Here is an 18,494-nt window from a genome sequence, read left to right as displayed (position 1 = left end):
TGAATTTTACACAAAATTGTCCACAGCGTATATTTTTCGGAATAAATGCACGTAAATTACTCCCAGTTTATCTAGGAGTGGAGGATTTATAAACGTCAGTAGCGCCGAAAGGGTTAACGTATCATCCGCGTTACCTTTGCACGTGCGACAGTAGTGGTGACACTTCTGACAGCCGAAGTTGGATTTGAAGAATCCTTCGGGACATTCCGGGTGGCACTCTCCCGCTGCCAGTTGCCACCCACGAGGACACGTTACGCATTGATCTCTTCTAGGTCCGGAGCACGTGTTACACGATAAGTAACATTTGGCGCATTGACCTCTATCGCTATAATACCTGTACAAAATATTTTTCTCCGCGATTATAAATACATGTCGATGTAGTAAAACAAAGGATATTAAGCGACACGTAGCGGTCGCGTGGGGCTGATTAAAATGGGACACGTTGCATGCACGGATAAGCGTCAGGCTGCTAGTAGTATAAGTCACGGATAAGAGCGACTGCGGCCGCTCGCTATTGGGTTGTACTTTATGGTCGCGTAATTAATTAGTCACCGTGATCTAGATTAAGCCGCAGCGTCCTTAGCCTGTTTCTAAGAACACTGGCTCATGCGGTACGATTATCATCAGATTTTCCACTACAAACGCTTCACTTAAAAAAAAAAAAAATAATAAGCTCGTCGACCCTTGATTTCGAAGATTTCTTTCGAAATAAATTTCTTTCAAAACCTAGAGATAAAACAAGCGAATATACGACACGCGATGGTTTCGAAGAGCACCTATAAAGCATGCCGAGTTTTATTTCCTTTATTTATCTATATACGGACTCACCCTTGGGCGCAAGACGACCTGCACTCTCCGCTTTGCAGCTGCAATCCATCCTGACAGGCGGTGCAGTTCAATCGGGACACACAAGTTTTGCAGGTATGTAAACAAGGAACGCAAACAGGTCTGGATGGTTGCGCCATGGAATAATAGCCGTCGTCGCATTGATAGACGCAACGCATTCCTTGGAGTAGCAAGGAGTTCTGACAGGAGATACAGTAATTCTCCGAAGGACCCGCGCAGGTCCTGCACGATGTATGACACGGTTTGCAGTTCCCGTTATCGTAGTATTCGGAAGTCTCGCACTGATCGCGGTGCTCGGGAGCGCATAATCCTTCTTCGTTCAGGCTCCACTCCGTGATGCAGCTCGTGCAAGTCGACGTCGCACAGGTTGCACATCCTGGAGGACACGGCATGCACTCTCGTCGCTTCTTGTCCGCGCTGTATCCAGCTGGACAAGATGCTCGACATGTTCCTATGGATGATAAAGCATGTATTGCCTGTATTACTCTTTCAGCCAGACTTTTACAAGAGACTTCTACACGTGAGACATATATGTCCCACTAGGGTCGAAAGGGTTAATATAAAATGTGATTCGGAAGACGATAATGTTTCTGGAGTCATGAATCGTGACCGAGGGGAGTCTCCTTTCGAGGTTGAACCAGGGAACCACTAATAACAGTTTTCTTTCTTTTAGATTTAATTGAAAATGTTGGTATAATTCTAATATCGGTTATACTTTCAACTATCCAGCGTAATTCTGATGAGCGAAAATATTCAATATATTTGCACTTGTGTTAGAGCGCTACGCGGTTAAGCACATGCTAAAAGTTCGTGTTTGGAATTGTTTCGATTCCCGGGTTATCAATTCAGTTGAATTTGAATGTTTTAAATATTTGGCCGAGGATCGAAAGCGCGCACCTGTCGAAGTGCAAAACGTACACCCCGAAATAGAGATAAAGGAAGGCGTAACGATTCCATGACGAACGTTTGATCCAGCAACTGTCGCTGTCTCCGCGCGCGACAAGGCGATCAGCTGCACGTGTCGTGTCAGTCTATTCTTTTAAAGGATCGCTGCCTGGACGAGTACGTACCGTTCAGTGAAAACAATCCGGGCCGACAGGCGATGCATTGGTTTTCGGCGGTACCGTTGCAAGTTTCACACGTGGAATGACACGCCGCGCAGCTGTAATCTTGCGTTTCGTAGGTGTAGACAGGGCACGACGCGTAACACTTGTTCTCGTACATGACCAAGTGATGCTCGCAACTGGTGCATTTATCCGGCCTATCCTGGCAACTGGCGCAATTCGCCTCGCAAGGTACGCACGTGCTGTTCTCCGTGTCTGAAAATAATATCTTCGTCTAACCTTCGAACAGTCGATCGTCGAATTAAGAAGTTAGGAAAGAGTTAGTTAAGAAATATTTGAAAATAGGTTTTCCACGGTGAACTAAATTCCTTTTAAAGAGCACGCAAACAAAATTCGATTCGTATAATTTTATTTCTGAAGTAGTTATTCTGGTTCTAAGAGTCCTCTTTGACGTTTACTTTGAGCCCTTGGACTTACTCTCGTAATATCCTTCAGGACACTGCTGGAGACACACTGCCAGATCGGTGACTCGAAGATGAGCGGGTGCGCAGGAGAGACAAGAGTCCTGGCCAGCCCCAGCGCAAATTTCGCAGGACTCGTGGCAGGGCCAGCAGACTCCACCCTGATTGGGGAAGCTCCTCGGCGGACACCGACTCACGCACGTACTGCAATTGCGATCTCGTAAGCGATAATTCATCTCCGATTGCTACTGTATCGTTCGATGGAATTTTTCTACCAAAGGTGCATTTCAGTGAATTAGCGGGAGATAAATACACCGAGCCATGCGTTAAAACGCGATACGTACATCGCTTCGTTGATATGTGTATTTGTTATATATGTACTCCAACGCTTGGAAATATGGGAAAATGATGTACGGCACGAATACTGGGAGTTAATCACTTATGCAGCAACCAATTTCGCGGATGGAAAAATGAAAATACAACGAATAACTTCGTCTTTCACTGGAGCGAAAGTTTCAGTTCTCGCGAGCATAAAATGGCCACGCAGTTTATTTCCTTGCGAGTGGTTAAATATTTACACTTTTAATAATGTCGAAAGGATTCAATGAACCAAAAACGTGAAATTTCAAGCGGAAGTTTTTAAATAAATTGCAACCAATGAACAGGCTACACACGTATTCCATCGAAAGTAAAATCTGAAAGAATGATAAACATTTCGAGGGATTATTGTTTAACCATCACCCTCTTCTTTGGTAGCTACATGAGACTGCCATGGGTTTTCCAGAGGGCGAGAATTTATTCTTCGCTAACAAACCTGTACGCTATTTTACCTCTCTATAATATTAGTGCAGATAATCGCTTACTTGTCGAGTCGGTAATTTTTACAGTTGATACATTGCGTGGGTCCGTTTCCGTAGCACCCCTGAGCATCGCACTGGGGATCACAGTCGTGCAGAACTTTTCTGGTAGTGTCCAGGGAGTCGTCTCCGACTTGAGACGAGGATGGGGGTGAATCGAAAGCGGACGACGTGTCCCCAGGTAGTCGATTAGTCAGGATGGGTGCGGAGGAACCGTCCAAGGTTGCCACGGACGCCTGGACGTTGGAACCGGCGCCGACGTACGGGCCCTGGTAGCCCTGAAAGGTAGACGAAGGAAAGAAGTCGACGTCGCCGCGATGGCCCAGTGATAGTGGTTCATCGTCTACTGTGAATGGGTATTGCACTGAGGAGTACGAAGAATGCGCTTGTACCGGGTTATATTGACGTGTTCGTATCCTGATGGGATTCGACGCGGTGCCGTAAAAGATTAGCTGCCACTTCTTTAGGATTCCTGTAACAACAGACGCCAGAAACAAGAATGAACAAGATGGTCCCTCAGCGTTCGCTCGTACACGATTTATATCGTCTTTTCTCATAACACTTTGTCGACTAAATGGACAAACATAGCAGCGTCCCGAGGTATATCTAAATCGAGTCGATCGAATTCTTTTCAATATTTTCAAGCGAGTTTCGTGGTTGTATTTAACGGATTCCTTTGGGGAAATTTATATTAAAAACTGTAAACTCCTAGACTGTATAACGGAATAAATAACGTTTCGTGCATCTTTATTTTTCTTGTATTAGAAAAATATGTTTCATCTACTTATTTGTCACTTTTATCCTCGGACATAGTTGCGCGACGATGCGAACGCAAATTACACCCGATTCCTGAAAAAATAAACATCAAATTAAAGAAAACAACGTTTCGTACGTGACTGTACGTATCTGAAAGCCCTCCAACCTAATTAACGTAACATTGGTAATTACATTTATGGTATTGGTTGTTACAGTTTTAGTGTGAGTATACTAAATTTTACCGTTCTATGAAACTCTGGAAGCCCATACATCGACAAAGTGTTATTTCGATCGTTAGAGCGCGGAGTGATTCGCATAATTATGAGTTTTAATAAGCATGCGTGACGTTAATTGAATTAAACTCAATCGACGGATCGAGGCTGCTCAGGGTTTATTCCCGTTGCATCGTCAGGTCTCATTTTATAGTTAGAGAATAATTTCAATTAAAACTGCTTAGTATCTAGATCCCTTAAATTAATTCGTATGCCCAACAGACATTTTTTAGTAGTTAAAAACTCAATTTGGTCGGTTGTTATAGCCAGCAAGGGTATCGCTTAACAGACCACTCGAGTGTGTCTCGAGTACCTCGCTGTATTTGTTCCAGCCACTACGAGTACACTTGGTAGAGGGAATATAGCGAGGCGCACTCGAGTTACACTCAAGTGTTATGCAAAGCGATATCCTTGAAAGTCCTAACCGCCGAACGCGGTTTTCGTCACTCATTACAGGATTACGCTCGCTCGAAACACTTTAGAACGAGTACACTATCAAAAATTGATTTTTACACAGGATTTTTGGAGAGTTAGACTTCAAAGTGATCCTTTCGCTACACGACGATTAGTTCGGATAGTTAGATCAACACCAAAGCCTTTCCACGAGAAAACAGGGTTTCGAGACTTGCCTGGTGAGTTAACGTGCCGATTCCCGGCGTTAATGATCTGCAGAGTCCATCGACCGTCCGCCTTTTCACCCCAGAAGTGCACGCTGAGGAAGGGCCAGTCGTCGAAGTTAGAGCTGAGAACATCCCGCGGCCTCTCGAACAGCAAAGTTGACGTGGTGCCCATCGGCGAGGTCAACAGCAATCTCAAATTTCCTCGCGGGAAGAACCTCAACGAAACCTGTTTGAGAAATGTTTGACGTCGTCTTAAAAAATGTTCGTCATTCCTCGAGAGAAGAGTTCGTCAACACCTTGTCGACGGCGCGAGAACATTATCCATTTCACCCTTTGTGGACTCACGCTTATTCCCTTTTAATATTCCTTCGCCGGATCCATAATGAATTTTATACTCGTGGAAGCACAGTTATGAAGAAATTATCGCGCGAAATGTCTAGCGGGAAAGGGATACGCCAGGCAAACGGGAACGTTTATAATAGAATTTATTTTCGCTTTATGTAAAAATATATTTTGTACTTACGATTCATAAAATAGTGCTTGGAAAAATTTGCATTTTAATGCCGCCGTGAATTTATTTTTCCCGTGGGCAGAACTCGCAAATGTTCGCGCGGAATACGAGAATTTAAAAGATCGGAGCGTTAAAAATATATTTCGCCAACCGAGAAGGGTATTTAGGACGTAATATACGATGGAGTACTTTTCCAGAATAAATCACGAGCATTGGTGTAAAGATAACATCCCATTGTGGTAATTTACGGGATCGAAAACGTTGGACGAACGTTGGTTATCGATGGAAACAGAAAAGACGTTAATTCAGTACCAAACGATAGTGGTTACCGCTAAGAGTCTCCTAAGAATTACACAAAACAAAACTCAAAAGTATCTCTTGAAAAAATTCTCAAAGATATGCGTGTTTGAATTGTCTTAGTTAGGCATATCCTATTAATTCGATAGGGCGGATAGGTTGGGAGACGCGAAGGGAAAGCTTGATCGATGGTATCGATGTCCCCAGTCTCTGTCTTCTTACCTTGCATTGCACGTGTTCGAGGAAGCGAACCTCGTTCAAGGATCCAGCGCAACCGGTGACGTCCATGTAGACGCTGAGCGTGTAACCGTAGGTGGGATCGATGCGTCTCTCCTCGTTGATCTCGTCGGACTTGCAGATGTGCTGGGGTGGCACGTTGGTCCACTGTTCGGCCAAGCTGACCATAGCCCCGGCGTCCATCAGCCCGTAACCGAATTTGTGGGAGACCTTTCTCTTGACTCCGTTGAGGATCCAGCCAGGCTCCTTCTCGAGAGGGCCGGATCTCGAGGTGAGGACCACCAGGTACTGCATGTCCCTCCACGTGAGGCTGGGATTCGCCTCGAGTGCTAGGGCGGCGATTCCCGCTGCCAACGGGGCCGAGGCCGATGTTCCGGTGTGCTCGACGGTGCAAATATGATCTGGTCGCAGCTTGGCGTCCATATCTACCGTTGCGACGCTCTTGTCGTTGCCTGGAGTCCCCGAGGAGTAAGTCGAGGCGAGAGTAGAGCTGCATTCCTCGAGGTACCAGGGCTTGTAGCCGCCCTGCGTGGCGCTCGATATGGACAAAGTGAAGATACTGTTCGTGTAGCCGTCGCAGTTGCAAGAGTCCGTGTGACGACCGCCGTTCCCTGACGCCCACACGAAGATCGAGCCCTTGCCCTTGCGCCCCTTCCGACATTCATTTCAAACATCGTTAGCGCTTAGAAGATATTCCGGCTCGCTACTGTTAACGAAATCGTGCTCCGCGAATGTTTTTATTATAAATATTTGTAGCCCGGTCGCAATCAATGCACCGTACTCGCGTCGTCTTTCAGCTTCGGGGGAATGTTTGCGCGCGGTGTTTTGCGACTCGGATATATTCCGATCTCGACGAGACTCTGCGGGAACGTTCAAACGCGATATCACCTTGGGAAGTTTGCCGAACTTTTATTTTTCTCGGTTATCTCGTTTGCCCAGAAGAGACAGAACGCGAATGTTTGCGTTCGAGAGATACAAGGCGATTCATGTGGATCCAATCTAAAATCTAAATATACGCGGCTGCCAGCTACAGTTTAATTCTCTTTGTTAGACGTTTCGGATGTTGAAAATAGTAAACATTGCACGAGTACGGAAGGAAACATTTATTGACACGGTTGACGTTTTTAGGGGTAGTTTCATGGAACGATCTCGTCGAAAGCGGAAATATTTTAATGCGTCACGAAGGAAAACGAGTGCAGTTATCGGTCTAGAGTAAATAATGAAAACATTTGGCTCGACAATCTATACTATCGTACACGGTGAAACGTGTCAGTATCGGCAAGTGGAATTTTCCAAGATTACAAAGCGAACAGCGGAGATACGAAGAAAGAAAAATGGAACTGAGTTATGTAACTTACGCTGGTTACACCGTAAATAAACGCCCTCCTGGCAAGAGGGCCAGGACCATCGACAGTTTTACCATCGTCCTCGGGGCCCCAAGAAGCGCTATATATATCGATGTGATCAGGATTCAATCCCAGTGCTCTGGCTTCGACGGCATCGTTTACCGGGCCATCGAGCATTCGCACGCCTGAGAACACGGAAGGTATGAGCGTCAGATAGCTTTCCTTCTCGTTGCCGTTGCGTCGTGATTTCCACGAAAACTTGTACGGCCTCCAAGCGAAGCTGCTGTAAACGCGCGGCATAATTTCCGCTCACGGAGATTTCTAATTAGGGGAGCGTTGCCAAGATCGTAACGTTTTAAATAGTATTTTTATCTCGTGTGTCTTACGCATCAATTTATACGCGAATAAATCTGGAAAGTAGCTGCTGGATCGTTGCGACAGATATCGCTATGCGTAGAACGAAGGGTAGGTTTCGCGAGGGGATCTTACGAACTTGGTGTCACGGATCAGGATGAAATTTTGTCGAGTTATTCTACGACATTAATGAAAATTCTGTGCAAAAGGATTTGTCGACGCCTCCTCGTGCTCGAGAAAAAAAATAAAGTAGTTTATTTTTTACTCTAAGGAACAAAAGCAGGGCCGAGGAAGTCAGGGAACTCTCACCTGCGATTCTTCTCGCACGATGACGAGCTACAGGTACCACGTTAAATCGTGCGCGGATCGTTAACGCGCATTTTAATGGAAACGAGCCGGTAAAATTATCGGAACTCGATATTCCAGCGAGGAACATTTCCCTGGTGGAGCGACTTATAACGACCCGGTGCTTGCGTGTGATTGACGTTTTAATCATTGTTACCGTAAATGGAAAATTGAAAATAAAAGTGGCACGGTAGGAAGAATGTCGCGCCGACGATTAAGTTGTCGGTGGACGATGGAGTGGAGAATAAAATTTGATGAGAGCAATGGTCGAAGCAATAGCTTCAGATTTGGGAAGCTAAGTTACGCATCTAAGCAACTGGCTACTTTTTGTATTTGCGAATGTACTGTACCGCGAACACACGAGATTCGCCATTTTCGACTCGATTCTTACGCGTCTTTGATTTTAATTTAAAACCAATTAACGATGAACAATGGATCGAGAATGAAGGAATAATAAGTCTATCGTAAAGCACGAAAGAAAAATCGATTACTTCGCAGCGTCGAAGAATGTAGACTGTTAATTTCTGTTCTATCGGGATTTAAGTACTGGATATCACGGACTATTGGAGTACATTATAATTGAGTTATGATTAAAAACTGCAGTATTGAATTAAAGAACGTTTCGCGCAGCGTTTAGATATAATTCACTGTACTTTGTCGGGAACGTTTAATGCGCTTACAAAATCATGTAACTGTGTGATTATAGTATTACACCGGATTGTTACGAAAATATAAAATAGTCCACGATGGTCCGCAATGGATTGTAATTAATTTGATTAAAGCAGCGCATATTTGGGATATTAATATGGCTTAATAAATATATTGTTATCGATACGACGTATCGACGTGGTTGGACGAAGTTGTTGCAGAAGTATTCCATTATCGTACTTACACGTTTGAATAAATGCATAAACGATATTCCAAAAGATTTGTGGAATTTTTATATGTTACGAGAAGAGTCAGGTTTGCACTAAATTCTCGAATATTCGGTGTCGGACATTCGAGTCAGATATCCGAGGTCTTTAGAATCATCAGTTCCGTCCTCTCTGGGTTAAAGTTCAGAAAGCTATCTCATAGGGGGATCGTAATTCATACAACTGGATAACGGAAGTCATATTTAATTGAAGGGACCGTGTATCCGGGTAAAAGTTAATTTGCTGGAGTTGCGTTTTTATTTCAGAACAGAACGTCGGGGGAATGGTACCTGTTATTTATAGGGTGTCCCGAAGTGACCAGGATCTTTCTCCTCGTCTGTTTCACGAGGCTGTGTTTCTCTCGCACCGTGCTCGCTGAAAAAATCGTAATTTCTTACCTCCTATGCTGGCGTTGTAGGCGACGCCGACGCCGCAGTATTGGTTGAAAGCAACTGCGGCGACCTCGCCGGCGCATCGAGTCCCGTGCTTGTTGTCACCGTTGTCCCTTGGCATCGGGTCGTTGTCGTTGTCGTTGATATCCCAGCTGGCCTGGTGATCGTAATTCAGTGCCAGGTCGGGATGATTCGTTTGTATGCCGTCGTCGAGGATCGACACGACAACACCCTTGCCAGTGTAACCCTTCTGCCACGCTGGGCCAAGATTCATATCGTAGCCATCCTTGGCCCCGCCGTTCTGGAACACGCGAACAAACAGTGAACGGCCCTGGATCGAATCCCTTACACGTTGAATTTGATTCGAACGACGTTTCGGGAACGACTATCTTTCGATTTGTTGCTTCAGCGACGGTTCCACCCTCCAGTGACAATTTTTGCTATGAAATAGTGCGACAGAGTCATCGTTCCTGTTACCATTCGGTTGGTGGACAGTCGAAGTGATTATCGAAAGAGCGACACCGAAGCAGGCCTCGTTAGAGACGAGGAACGATGCCAAATAGGACGTTCGCGTAAATTTATTCGATTGTTTTTAAAAGTTCCATTCACCCCTGAAGTGGGTACCATATATTACGGAGTGCCATGTTCATTTCGCGCTCGTAAATTCCTCTCAATTTAACTCGAAACTGCTCCAATACAATGCGCAAAAAATAGCGAAGGGGCAAAGGTTTTATCGGCCTGTAAAATACACGATTTTTCGATTACACGACGAGCTCGATCTGTGAAATCCCTGAGCGACAAATGAAAAAGAACCACGTTTTCTTTTACCCTTGGGGGGGGGGGGGGGGGCGCGAACAATTTTCCTTTATTTATTTCAAACAGAATACGACAGCTGCTGGCAAAGGATCCTTGAAAATCCCATTTTTTACGAGAATTCCCGCCATGACGGTTACAATCATTCGATCATAACGAGGAGTATTTACGTTTGAACCATAAATTTGTACGATTAACGAGCGACAATGAGAACGTATCCGCTCCTCGTACGTTCCGACCTCCTCGATGGTCGTTCGTCACGCGAACAAACATTTTATTAAAATCATATCGAAAAGTTTCGACGGTTTCGTCCAATAAATTTATAACTCCGACGGTCGCGTAAAGGGATTTATTGTTATTGCTGTGTTCGACGCACAAAAGAACCATTCGATATTTACGTCCGCCTATTACAGGAGTTAATTAATTTCAAGTTCTGCTAACGTATTTCATTTTTGACAAAGTGCGACGCGAATGAATTACTTTCATTTGCTTTTCGAATGGTACACGATTGGTATATCGGTGGCTGGAGTTGTGGTAGTAGTTTTTTCGTATAATTTTAGCTGCACGTTCCTCCGATTGCTTGTGTATATTCGTTAAATCCTATTCTGTCTACGAGATAGTGCACCACTACAGGGTAAGAGCGAATTCGTTGGAGAAATTTGAATACAAGCCAGAGGTCGTGGCTTCTCACGCGGCGGCTGTTCATAATTCTCCGCGTGTCGCCTCGAACGATCGTTTTCGGGTATAGACCAACGGCGATCGCTGCTCTTGTCGTTTCTAGGATTAACGGCAGAACAGGATATACGAGCACAGTATTAACAATGAGATGTTTTTCGATCGCAAACAGGATTTTGGGCCCGAAACAAGCACGACCTTTCCCTTTGGGATAATCCCAGCGTGCGTACACGTCGATCGAACCGTTATTCGATGATTTAGTCGTTTAACGCGATGATACTTAACGAACCGAACAATCGCACGGCCAATTGGATATGAGTGGGCTTTCGCGAATGACGAACGAACATTTAATCGCACTGCTGGAAACGGATCGCTGAAAAATTGTTTCGCTGCTCAAACGGATTCCGCTGTAATCGAAATGTTCCCCCCCTTGGCGTGTCCGAATTTTAGCGAAAATCTAAATTAAAATATACTGGAATAATTTTTTTATATTTATAAACAAAGGTACACGATACAGATGAGAGAAATTTCTTGAATTGGTAAATCTCTAAAAATCCGTTTATAACAGCATTGCGAATCTGTAGATTGTTTTCACATATTCACCGCAAGCTTTGAATTTTACACGACACTGGCAGTGTTATAATATCCAACGTCACGTCACCTGAAGGTGGGTGGCACCCGGTCTCGGTCGACAGCGCAAAAATGAAATGATAGAATTACGACGAACGAAAATTATGGATTGCCAGGTTTTAGCGTCGATAATCAGTTTTGGTACCGAGGGAAGGAGAAATGGAAGAATCCGAAAAGAAATCGCGTTTGGTTTCGAGTAACACTAGCGATCGAAGGTTTGTGTAGAATTATATTTTTCATCGATGTCGTCGTATCAAATTTGATGATTTTTTTGATTAATTTCACCCTAGTCGACGTATCCAGTGCGAGGAAAATTTCAGAATTTCTCTTATTTGTACATGGTCCGAAACTTTTGAGCGGAAATGTCCCGTTGAAACCTTCACGCGGTAGTCAATGTGTTATTCAGTCACGTGTGGTTATCGATCGTAATTCCCGCAGACGTCGATTCGAGGCGACACGTACACTATCCAAGTGCGAGTAAAATCGGGAGGAATCGAAATGGGACAAAATGGTAGGAACTGGATCCCGAATACGTTATAACCGTTATCGGATGTCATTAAGTCTGGCACGTCGGGGGATGCAGTCGCGTCACGTATGCAGCTCGTTTTGGTTGGTTTCAAGGCAGTAGAATAGAAAGGCCCACTTACCAGGTACCACTGTTCCTTGAAGAGCGGATCCGTGAACAGGTTCTGGAAGGGTACACCTCTATTTCTTTGCCGATGGAACGTGGCTTGCCGAGGACGCGGGCCAAACTCGTCGAAAAATGCCGGGTAATCGCTGAATGCGAACGACGTGGGCGCGAAGTCCCTCTTCTTGCGCTTCTTCTCGTGCTGCTGCTGGAACCATCGTACCTGGAAAAACGATAAGACAGTTTCTTTAGAGGATTACGACGCTCTGATTTGGAAAACAGGCTTCTCGAATGTTTGGGGAAACGCCAGACACTGGAGCGCATATATTTTGGAATAATATCGTACGCTAGTTTCGTTCGTCTGTTCTAAAGAAACAGTTTTGAAGCGAGCAAGTGAAAATTTAAAATAATCGAGAAGTGAGACCGACTTAGAGTAGCGAAATAATATATATTTTGCAAAATATCAGCCATCAGGGTTCGTTCGGCTAAAAATGTTGGCCGCTCGCGGTCAATTCTCGTGCACGGCTGCGTTTTCGAGTAATCCCATACGCGTGCGTGATCGGGCTTCGATTTATCGCGGAATATTCACGAGCAGGACCCGTCGAACGAAACGAAAATTTCGCGAGAACGGATTTTCCAGTATGGCGCCTTGTAAACTGCCGCCATCGACGTGAAACGTTTTCGCAGCCTGGCTTCGACTCGGTTGAGCGTGAAACACGCGACGCCTCGGTCACCGTTTCATTCATATCGCTGGACGACTAGTTTTAAAGCCTCCGCGGTGAAAATTCACGGCCCTTGAATTTTGGCCAACCTCCAAATCCCTAGGCTCGTTCGCGTTCCGCGTCGATAAGTGTCACGGCCGTTCTGTCACGTGCGTCGCGACGCACCATGCTACGGATCCCCCGGTAAATGCAACCAAAAGTCCTCACGCGCTGACGCTAAAGTGGAGAAGGAGGTTGAAACGAAATTTACTAGACCGGAATACTTGTACCGATAGTCGAGAAATATTCGATGATTCGCTTCGACACGCATAATTTCCGCGAATGTGCATGCAGGATGACTGACCAGCGTTTTGACTGCCACAAAATTACATCGCGTTAAGTGAAATATCTAATTTAAAAGGGAGGCGCGGTGACGGGCGCTTGTCACGTAAATTGGCAACGCGTGACAAAAGTTATTAGAAGTCAAGCGTGTAATGACGTTAAATGATTTACCATTTGGGGGGGGGGGAAATCTGATTAGATCGCACGTAACAACCTTGCCGTGTAATCTGATTGCGTAAATCCATTCGTTGGGGGATTTTATAATACGGTACTTTTGTTGTTCGCGTTTAAATCACTGACATAATTGACGAAAGCAACCCTTTCGAAACTAAAAGTCATCATTATGTCCTGTTAAATTCACGAATTCGATCGTTTTAACTCGCGAAACTGTGTATCGTTATTTACGCGATAATCGATGTAAAAATATCTTACTACTAGAAACGTAGGTACCAGCTAATTACTTTAGATACACTTGAGTGACGTGTAATTTTACCAAAAGTTTCGTAACAAAGGTTTAATAACAAAGTGCCAACAATTTAACTTCATTGTCGAAACCCACTTTCAACTGTTAGTTGTTATCGTTGATAGACTGCTGATGAATGGATAAACTCGTTATTGTTTAGAATTACATACCGCGCATGTTTATCGGTAACGAGCGAGTACCGTTAAAGTTTGGACATGTTTGGAGCATCAGTCACTCTTATAATGGATCGAACGGAGAAACATAGAGTGTACATTAAGTTTTGAGTTAAAAATAGAGAAAGAGTTTTCAATCGCCCCTCATACTTTTACACGCATCCTGTAACGGTTTAGCTTCGGGTATTTGTCGAATAAACCTTTCGACTCCCACTTCGGCCGAAGTCGAAGTGCTTTATCGACGAGAAAAAGACAGCAGCCGCGGCTGGAAAGATGGGTCAAGCACAATATTATCTCTGGAAACACAGTGATAGAGTCTACCGTCCTTTTGCTCGACTAGAAAGCCTCTAACGGTTGAGATGGTTACCGGATGGCCACTTTTGATTCGACGTCGCGTACGACATTAAAGCTTCTTTCCTTTTGTCCATCGATTGATCGAACTTGCGGTTGTTTTGATGTACGGTCGAAAGCCTCGATAAGAAAGGGATCGAGGAATCAAAAAGAGCTTTAATCGAAGCACGAAACACACAAGAAGGGACAGAGATACGAGGATAATAATTCCGTTGTGTAAACGTTACATCTTGGATAATATTAAGCGAACATTTGATATGATAACTGAAACATCCTCGAAACGCAGTTCTATTAGATATTTGAGGTGATATTTTTGGGTGTTAATTGGGTTCCACGGTAATCGATCCGTACGTGGCAACTGCTCTACGAATATACGCGCAGGTAATTGAAAGGTATCTGGCAACGCAAGCCATTCAAATATATTGTTCCGCATCCAGGCTAATTAATAGAGTTTACTTTATGTAGCTAATTAATTTGGACAATTCGCGTTCGCAATGAACGGTAGCTTTAATTCTAGGGATATGTGCGAGATGACGTTATACGAGATGATAAATAACGACAAAGGACATTGTCCATGAAAAAGTTATTAAGCTTTTTCCCGTTGTATAAGGATTTAAAATTCGTTCCGTTTTTATTCTGATATTAATTCTTCGCGATCCAGAGGGAAATAATTTTTAGTAGAAAAATATCAAGATATTTAACGCTGGAGAATATTCTCGTTGAATTACACTGGCACGTGTACGACATTATGTAACTGCGTGACTTGGTCGTTTGTTTTAGGAAGCACCGCACACTATTCGCGAACGGGAGAAAATTAGAATGCCAAGTAAACAATGCGCGTTGCTCTATAACAGACGCCGTGAAATTACGCGGCTTCTGTGTTTTGCACCTGTGTCTGGGTTTCGCATTCGCCGTACGAATTTGATAAGCACGCCTTAACCCTGACACTCCGAAGATAGAATCACTTACCCTCGGTTCATCCCTTAACGTCTTATGGTGCGATTCGCTGCTGGAGAGAGACCTCTTGTGAAGTCGTTTGTCAGCGAAGAGGAAGTACTCCTTCAGTGCTCCAATCTGCAAATAAACAGAAACTCCTGTTAATTTCTCACTTGCTTGGTAGATTAACAATTTTCACTGTTTCACAGATCGATTGTCAACGCGTCTCTTGACCGATCGACGAGTAATTTGTTCGTGTTTATCACGTTGATCGCCAAGAAATGAATTTTTATGACATATTATAATAAATACTACGATTTAGTCCTAACAGAATGTTAGGACTAGAACAGAATGAACTTAGAACAGAATGTTTCTAAATTAATTACGTGAATCGAAATCGAAAACCGAAATATTATACGAAGCTAATCGATGGGAAAATTGTTCGCCTCGTTAATAAAGAAAAACACGAGGGCGAGCCACGTTTCGCTGAACCGTGGCAATGCCATAAACACCCTCAGACGACACTTGGACGACATTCGCATTCAATTCCTGGAATTTTCTGCCCATAATTCTTCGAATCCACGACTTTGCAATCTCGTAAAGGAACAGAATGCCTTCGCCAAGCGATCTCCGCCAATTCGTGCCCCCAAACCTCGGCTACCAATCGTATTCTTTGTCTTTGTATCTTCAGGCACGTTAGACGAGAAACGATACAGTATCGGGATCGAAAAATATCAATTTTCAGTGACACGTAATATCCCAAGTGCGCATTGCGTTTCTTAATGGATCCTAATGGGACCACTGAAGGAGGTTTGTTTGTGACTTTCACATGGAGTGGAATGAAGTCGAATATCATTCGAGAAAGCACTTTAAAAGGTATATCGGTTCTTTTCAGTAGTGGTTTCTCGATATTATTGACCGCGAAGGGAAAGACAACAATGAAAACGTCTTGTGTCAACATTGATATTCCTCGACAAGTGTCTATCGTATTCGAAACGTTGTTAGTCAAGGACATTCCTCTTTATGTCGAGGTTTGAGTGCTTCTTTTGTAGCGCGTCATATTTACTCGACCAGCAATATTCGAAGAACCAAAGATCGCATCGGGATCCAATAAGAAGTTTTATAAATATCCAGTTTAATTCTAAAGCAAACTCGATCGTAAAGTACAGACGATTCTGCGTATTGTTTACGCACATGGCGATCTAATCCACGCGAAACAGCTTGACTTTCCGATAATATCAATTTATGTTTTTCCACACTGGAAAGGATTATTCATTTATGCATACGAAAACCTAGCAGAGTAGATAAAAATTTTTATAAATTGAAGCGCTACGAATTTCTATGTGAACAACAATTTTAACTCAATTGAACGCTGACGAACCTTTTCCAAATTCGATTACGTATGCCAGCGGATATCTGCATACTAATGTGAATTACACATGAATGTTCTGACAGAATTTATCCGCACGTATTTTCGCTCGTCGAGATATTTTCAGAACAGACATATATCTGACAGATGTCAAAAACATAACCGCTAAAACTGCTTTAAATATCGACTTCTAAATCTGCTAAACTGTATCTAATTTCGTGTCTAACTATTATCGTTCGCTCGACGCTTGCTTTTACAGACATTTATTTTTCTTAAACATATATACCGTTCTTCCAGGAAATATTTCACGATCGAAAGAACCGAATGTCGACCTGTCAGAAGCTACGGAACAAATATGACGATATTGGCATCTATCAGAAGATCAGGATAGCTCGCTGCGACCTTTTCGTGGCGCATCCAACGAACGTGACGCGTCTCTTCCTGCGGTCGTAGTTCAACCTTTTCGATACTACTGGCAACTATAGTCGTCCCTCGTTGCTCGCTTTGTCCTACACGGAAATTCATTCGTCGCGGAGGTTTCTTCTATCGATGACTAATTCAGTATCTATTTTGACACCTTTATTATCCGCAAGTTGAATATACAGTCCAACTGTATCAGTTCTTCGTGTACAGCTTGATGAAGAGCCGTAATACTCCAAGTTCTGCAGGCATTTTTCTATACGATATTCCTTTTTTGCAAACAAACAGTTAAAATTCAGAAACTCCAGTATTTTATCATAAGGACGTTTATCCTTAACCTTTTCGCGGTTTGATAGGTCTCTGCTCGTTGGAAGACGAAGCCGTTATACGTTTTTGTGCAGTCTTATCGATCCCGAGGCAGACTCGAGTAAAAACGTAACCCAATACACCGTGACCGTTGGAAGTTGTTGAGCTTGATTTCCCAAAGTACAACGGGAATCCGTTTCACGAACGAACGGAGCCTCGAGGTGCGCCGATATTGTTTTCAGTCCGACGTTGATTTAAGGCACTTCGGACGTGGGCTTCCGTCGAATCTCTAAATCCGGGCTGTGGCTTTTCGGCGACAAGCTGCGTCGCTTCTGCGACCACCCACGCCTCGACGAACAGGTAATCTCGGGAGGATATTCGCGCGACCGGAAGACGCGCGTTGAAAGAACGGAAGTGGAACGGCGAAAGCGGATGGAAGACGCGGAATAAAGTGACGCGAGGAAAATTGTGAAGAAACAGAGAGAACTTGAAGTGGAAAATACGAAAAAATCTTACAAGGGTGTCGTTAACCCTTAAGATCTGATCGTAAAAAGGGAGTCAGCTAGCGAGAAAGGAACGACGTGGGTGTAAGAAAAGAAGATAGACGGATAGGGGTAGTTTATCACCGAAAACTGAAACAACCTTTGCAACGTGTCTAAGTCTCGCGCGAAGATCTTGCTGTATAGTCGACTGGGGGTGGAAAACGAGTCCAAGTGCCGAGTGCAAAGTATAGAGCAAAGTATAGGCGCATACCGGACCAGATAAGGGGTAAGTTATCACAGCAAGTTGGGAGGGGAGTCACTAAATCAAACCAGCCAAGAATGCCTTACGATAACCTCCGCATACCATGGGTCATCGGTCTGTTGGTTAGCGAGCGTCCTCCGCTTAGACGCTTTACCTGCATTATCGTTCTGGGGCAGGACCAAATTAAGGTAATACGAGGCCCACAATGGCCTGGAGTTTAAGGCGAGGGTGGGAACGGAATTTGCGTTAAGCACTGTACACTTAAGCGCGATGACATAAGGCGGTTGGACGTTCTCGGTGAAATTCGTGGACAAGAGGAGCACGTGGCTCGAGAAAGTAATCGAGCACTCGCGATCGAAAACGTTTGGCGAACAATTAATGCATCGTAACGTTTTCAAAGATTGAGGAGTGTAGTTTTACCTTCTATCAGAACTGAAAGGTACAAGACAATGCTCGGCCACACGGTGATTCGAAAAACTCTGACGTTGGGAAGTAATTAATCATCCCGATATGGTACCATCTGGTTCCATCGTTAGAAGACTTTTTAGACTTTAAAAAATTCAGTTGAGTTCGCCTTGGTCTCTGTAGAATTCGAACACAAGAACGCGATACGATCATTGTCCTGATCGCGATAGGGTTAACCATCCATGAGTAACGTCGTTTCTTTTACG

At 44.1% G+C, this 18,494-nt stretch overlaps 1 protein-coding gene across 2 annotated transcripts in view; it reads right to left on the bottom strand.

Moving 5' to 3' along the window:
- Positions 1-18,494, bottom strand: part of LOC128882621 (furin-like protease 2) — a 292,612-nt gene that overhangs the window by 2,894 nt on the left and 271,224 nt on the right. The window contains exons 4-15 of one of the 2 annotated variants that reach the window (XM_054134285.1): positions 15,018-15,122; positions 12,038-12,241; positions 9,279-9,573; positions 7,280-7,452; positions 5,907-6,572; positions 4,886-5,102; positions 3,621-3,700; positions 3,235-3,506; positions 2,388-2,575; positions 1,917-2,165; positions 829-1,297; positions 135-334 (exon numbers count right to left, since the gene is read on the bottom strand). In XM_054134285.1, coding sequence (XP_053990260.1) covers positions 135-334; positions 829-1,297; positions 1,917-2,165; positions 2,388-2,575; positions 3,235-3,506; positions 3,621-3,700; positions 4,886-5,102; positions 5,907-6,572; positions 7,280-7,452; positions 9,279-9,573; positions 12,038-12,241; positions 15,018-15,122 — 3,118 coding nt within the window. Of the gene's footprint in view, positions 1-134; positions 335-828; positions 1,298-1,916; positions 2,166-2,387; positions 2,576-3,234; positions 3,701-4,885; positions 5,103-5,906; positions 6,573-7,279; positions 7,453-9,278; positions 9,574-12,037; positions 12,242-15,017; positions 15,123-18,494 lie in introns of both variants that reach the window. The other variant, XM_054134276.1, reaches the window with a different exon arrangement.

Source organism: Hylaeus volcanicus, chromosome 1 (genome assembly GCF_026283585.1).
Source record: "Hylaeus volcanicus isolate JK05 chromosome 1, UHH_iyHylVolc1.0_haploid, whole genome shotgun sequence".
Classification (NCBI taxonomy): Eukaryota; Metazoa; Arthropoda; class Insecta; order Hymenoptera; family Colletidae; genus Hylaeus; species Hylaeus volcanicus.
This window is presented reverse-complemented; position numbering and strand designations above follow the sequence as displayed.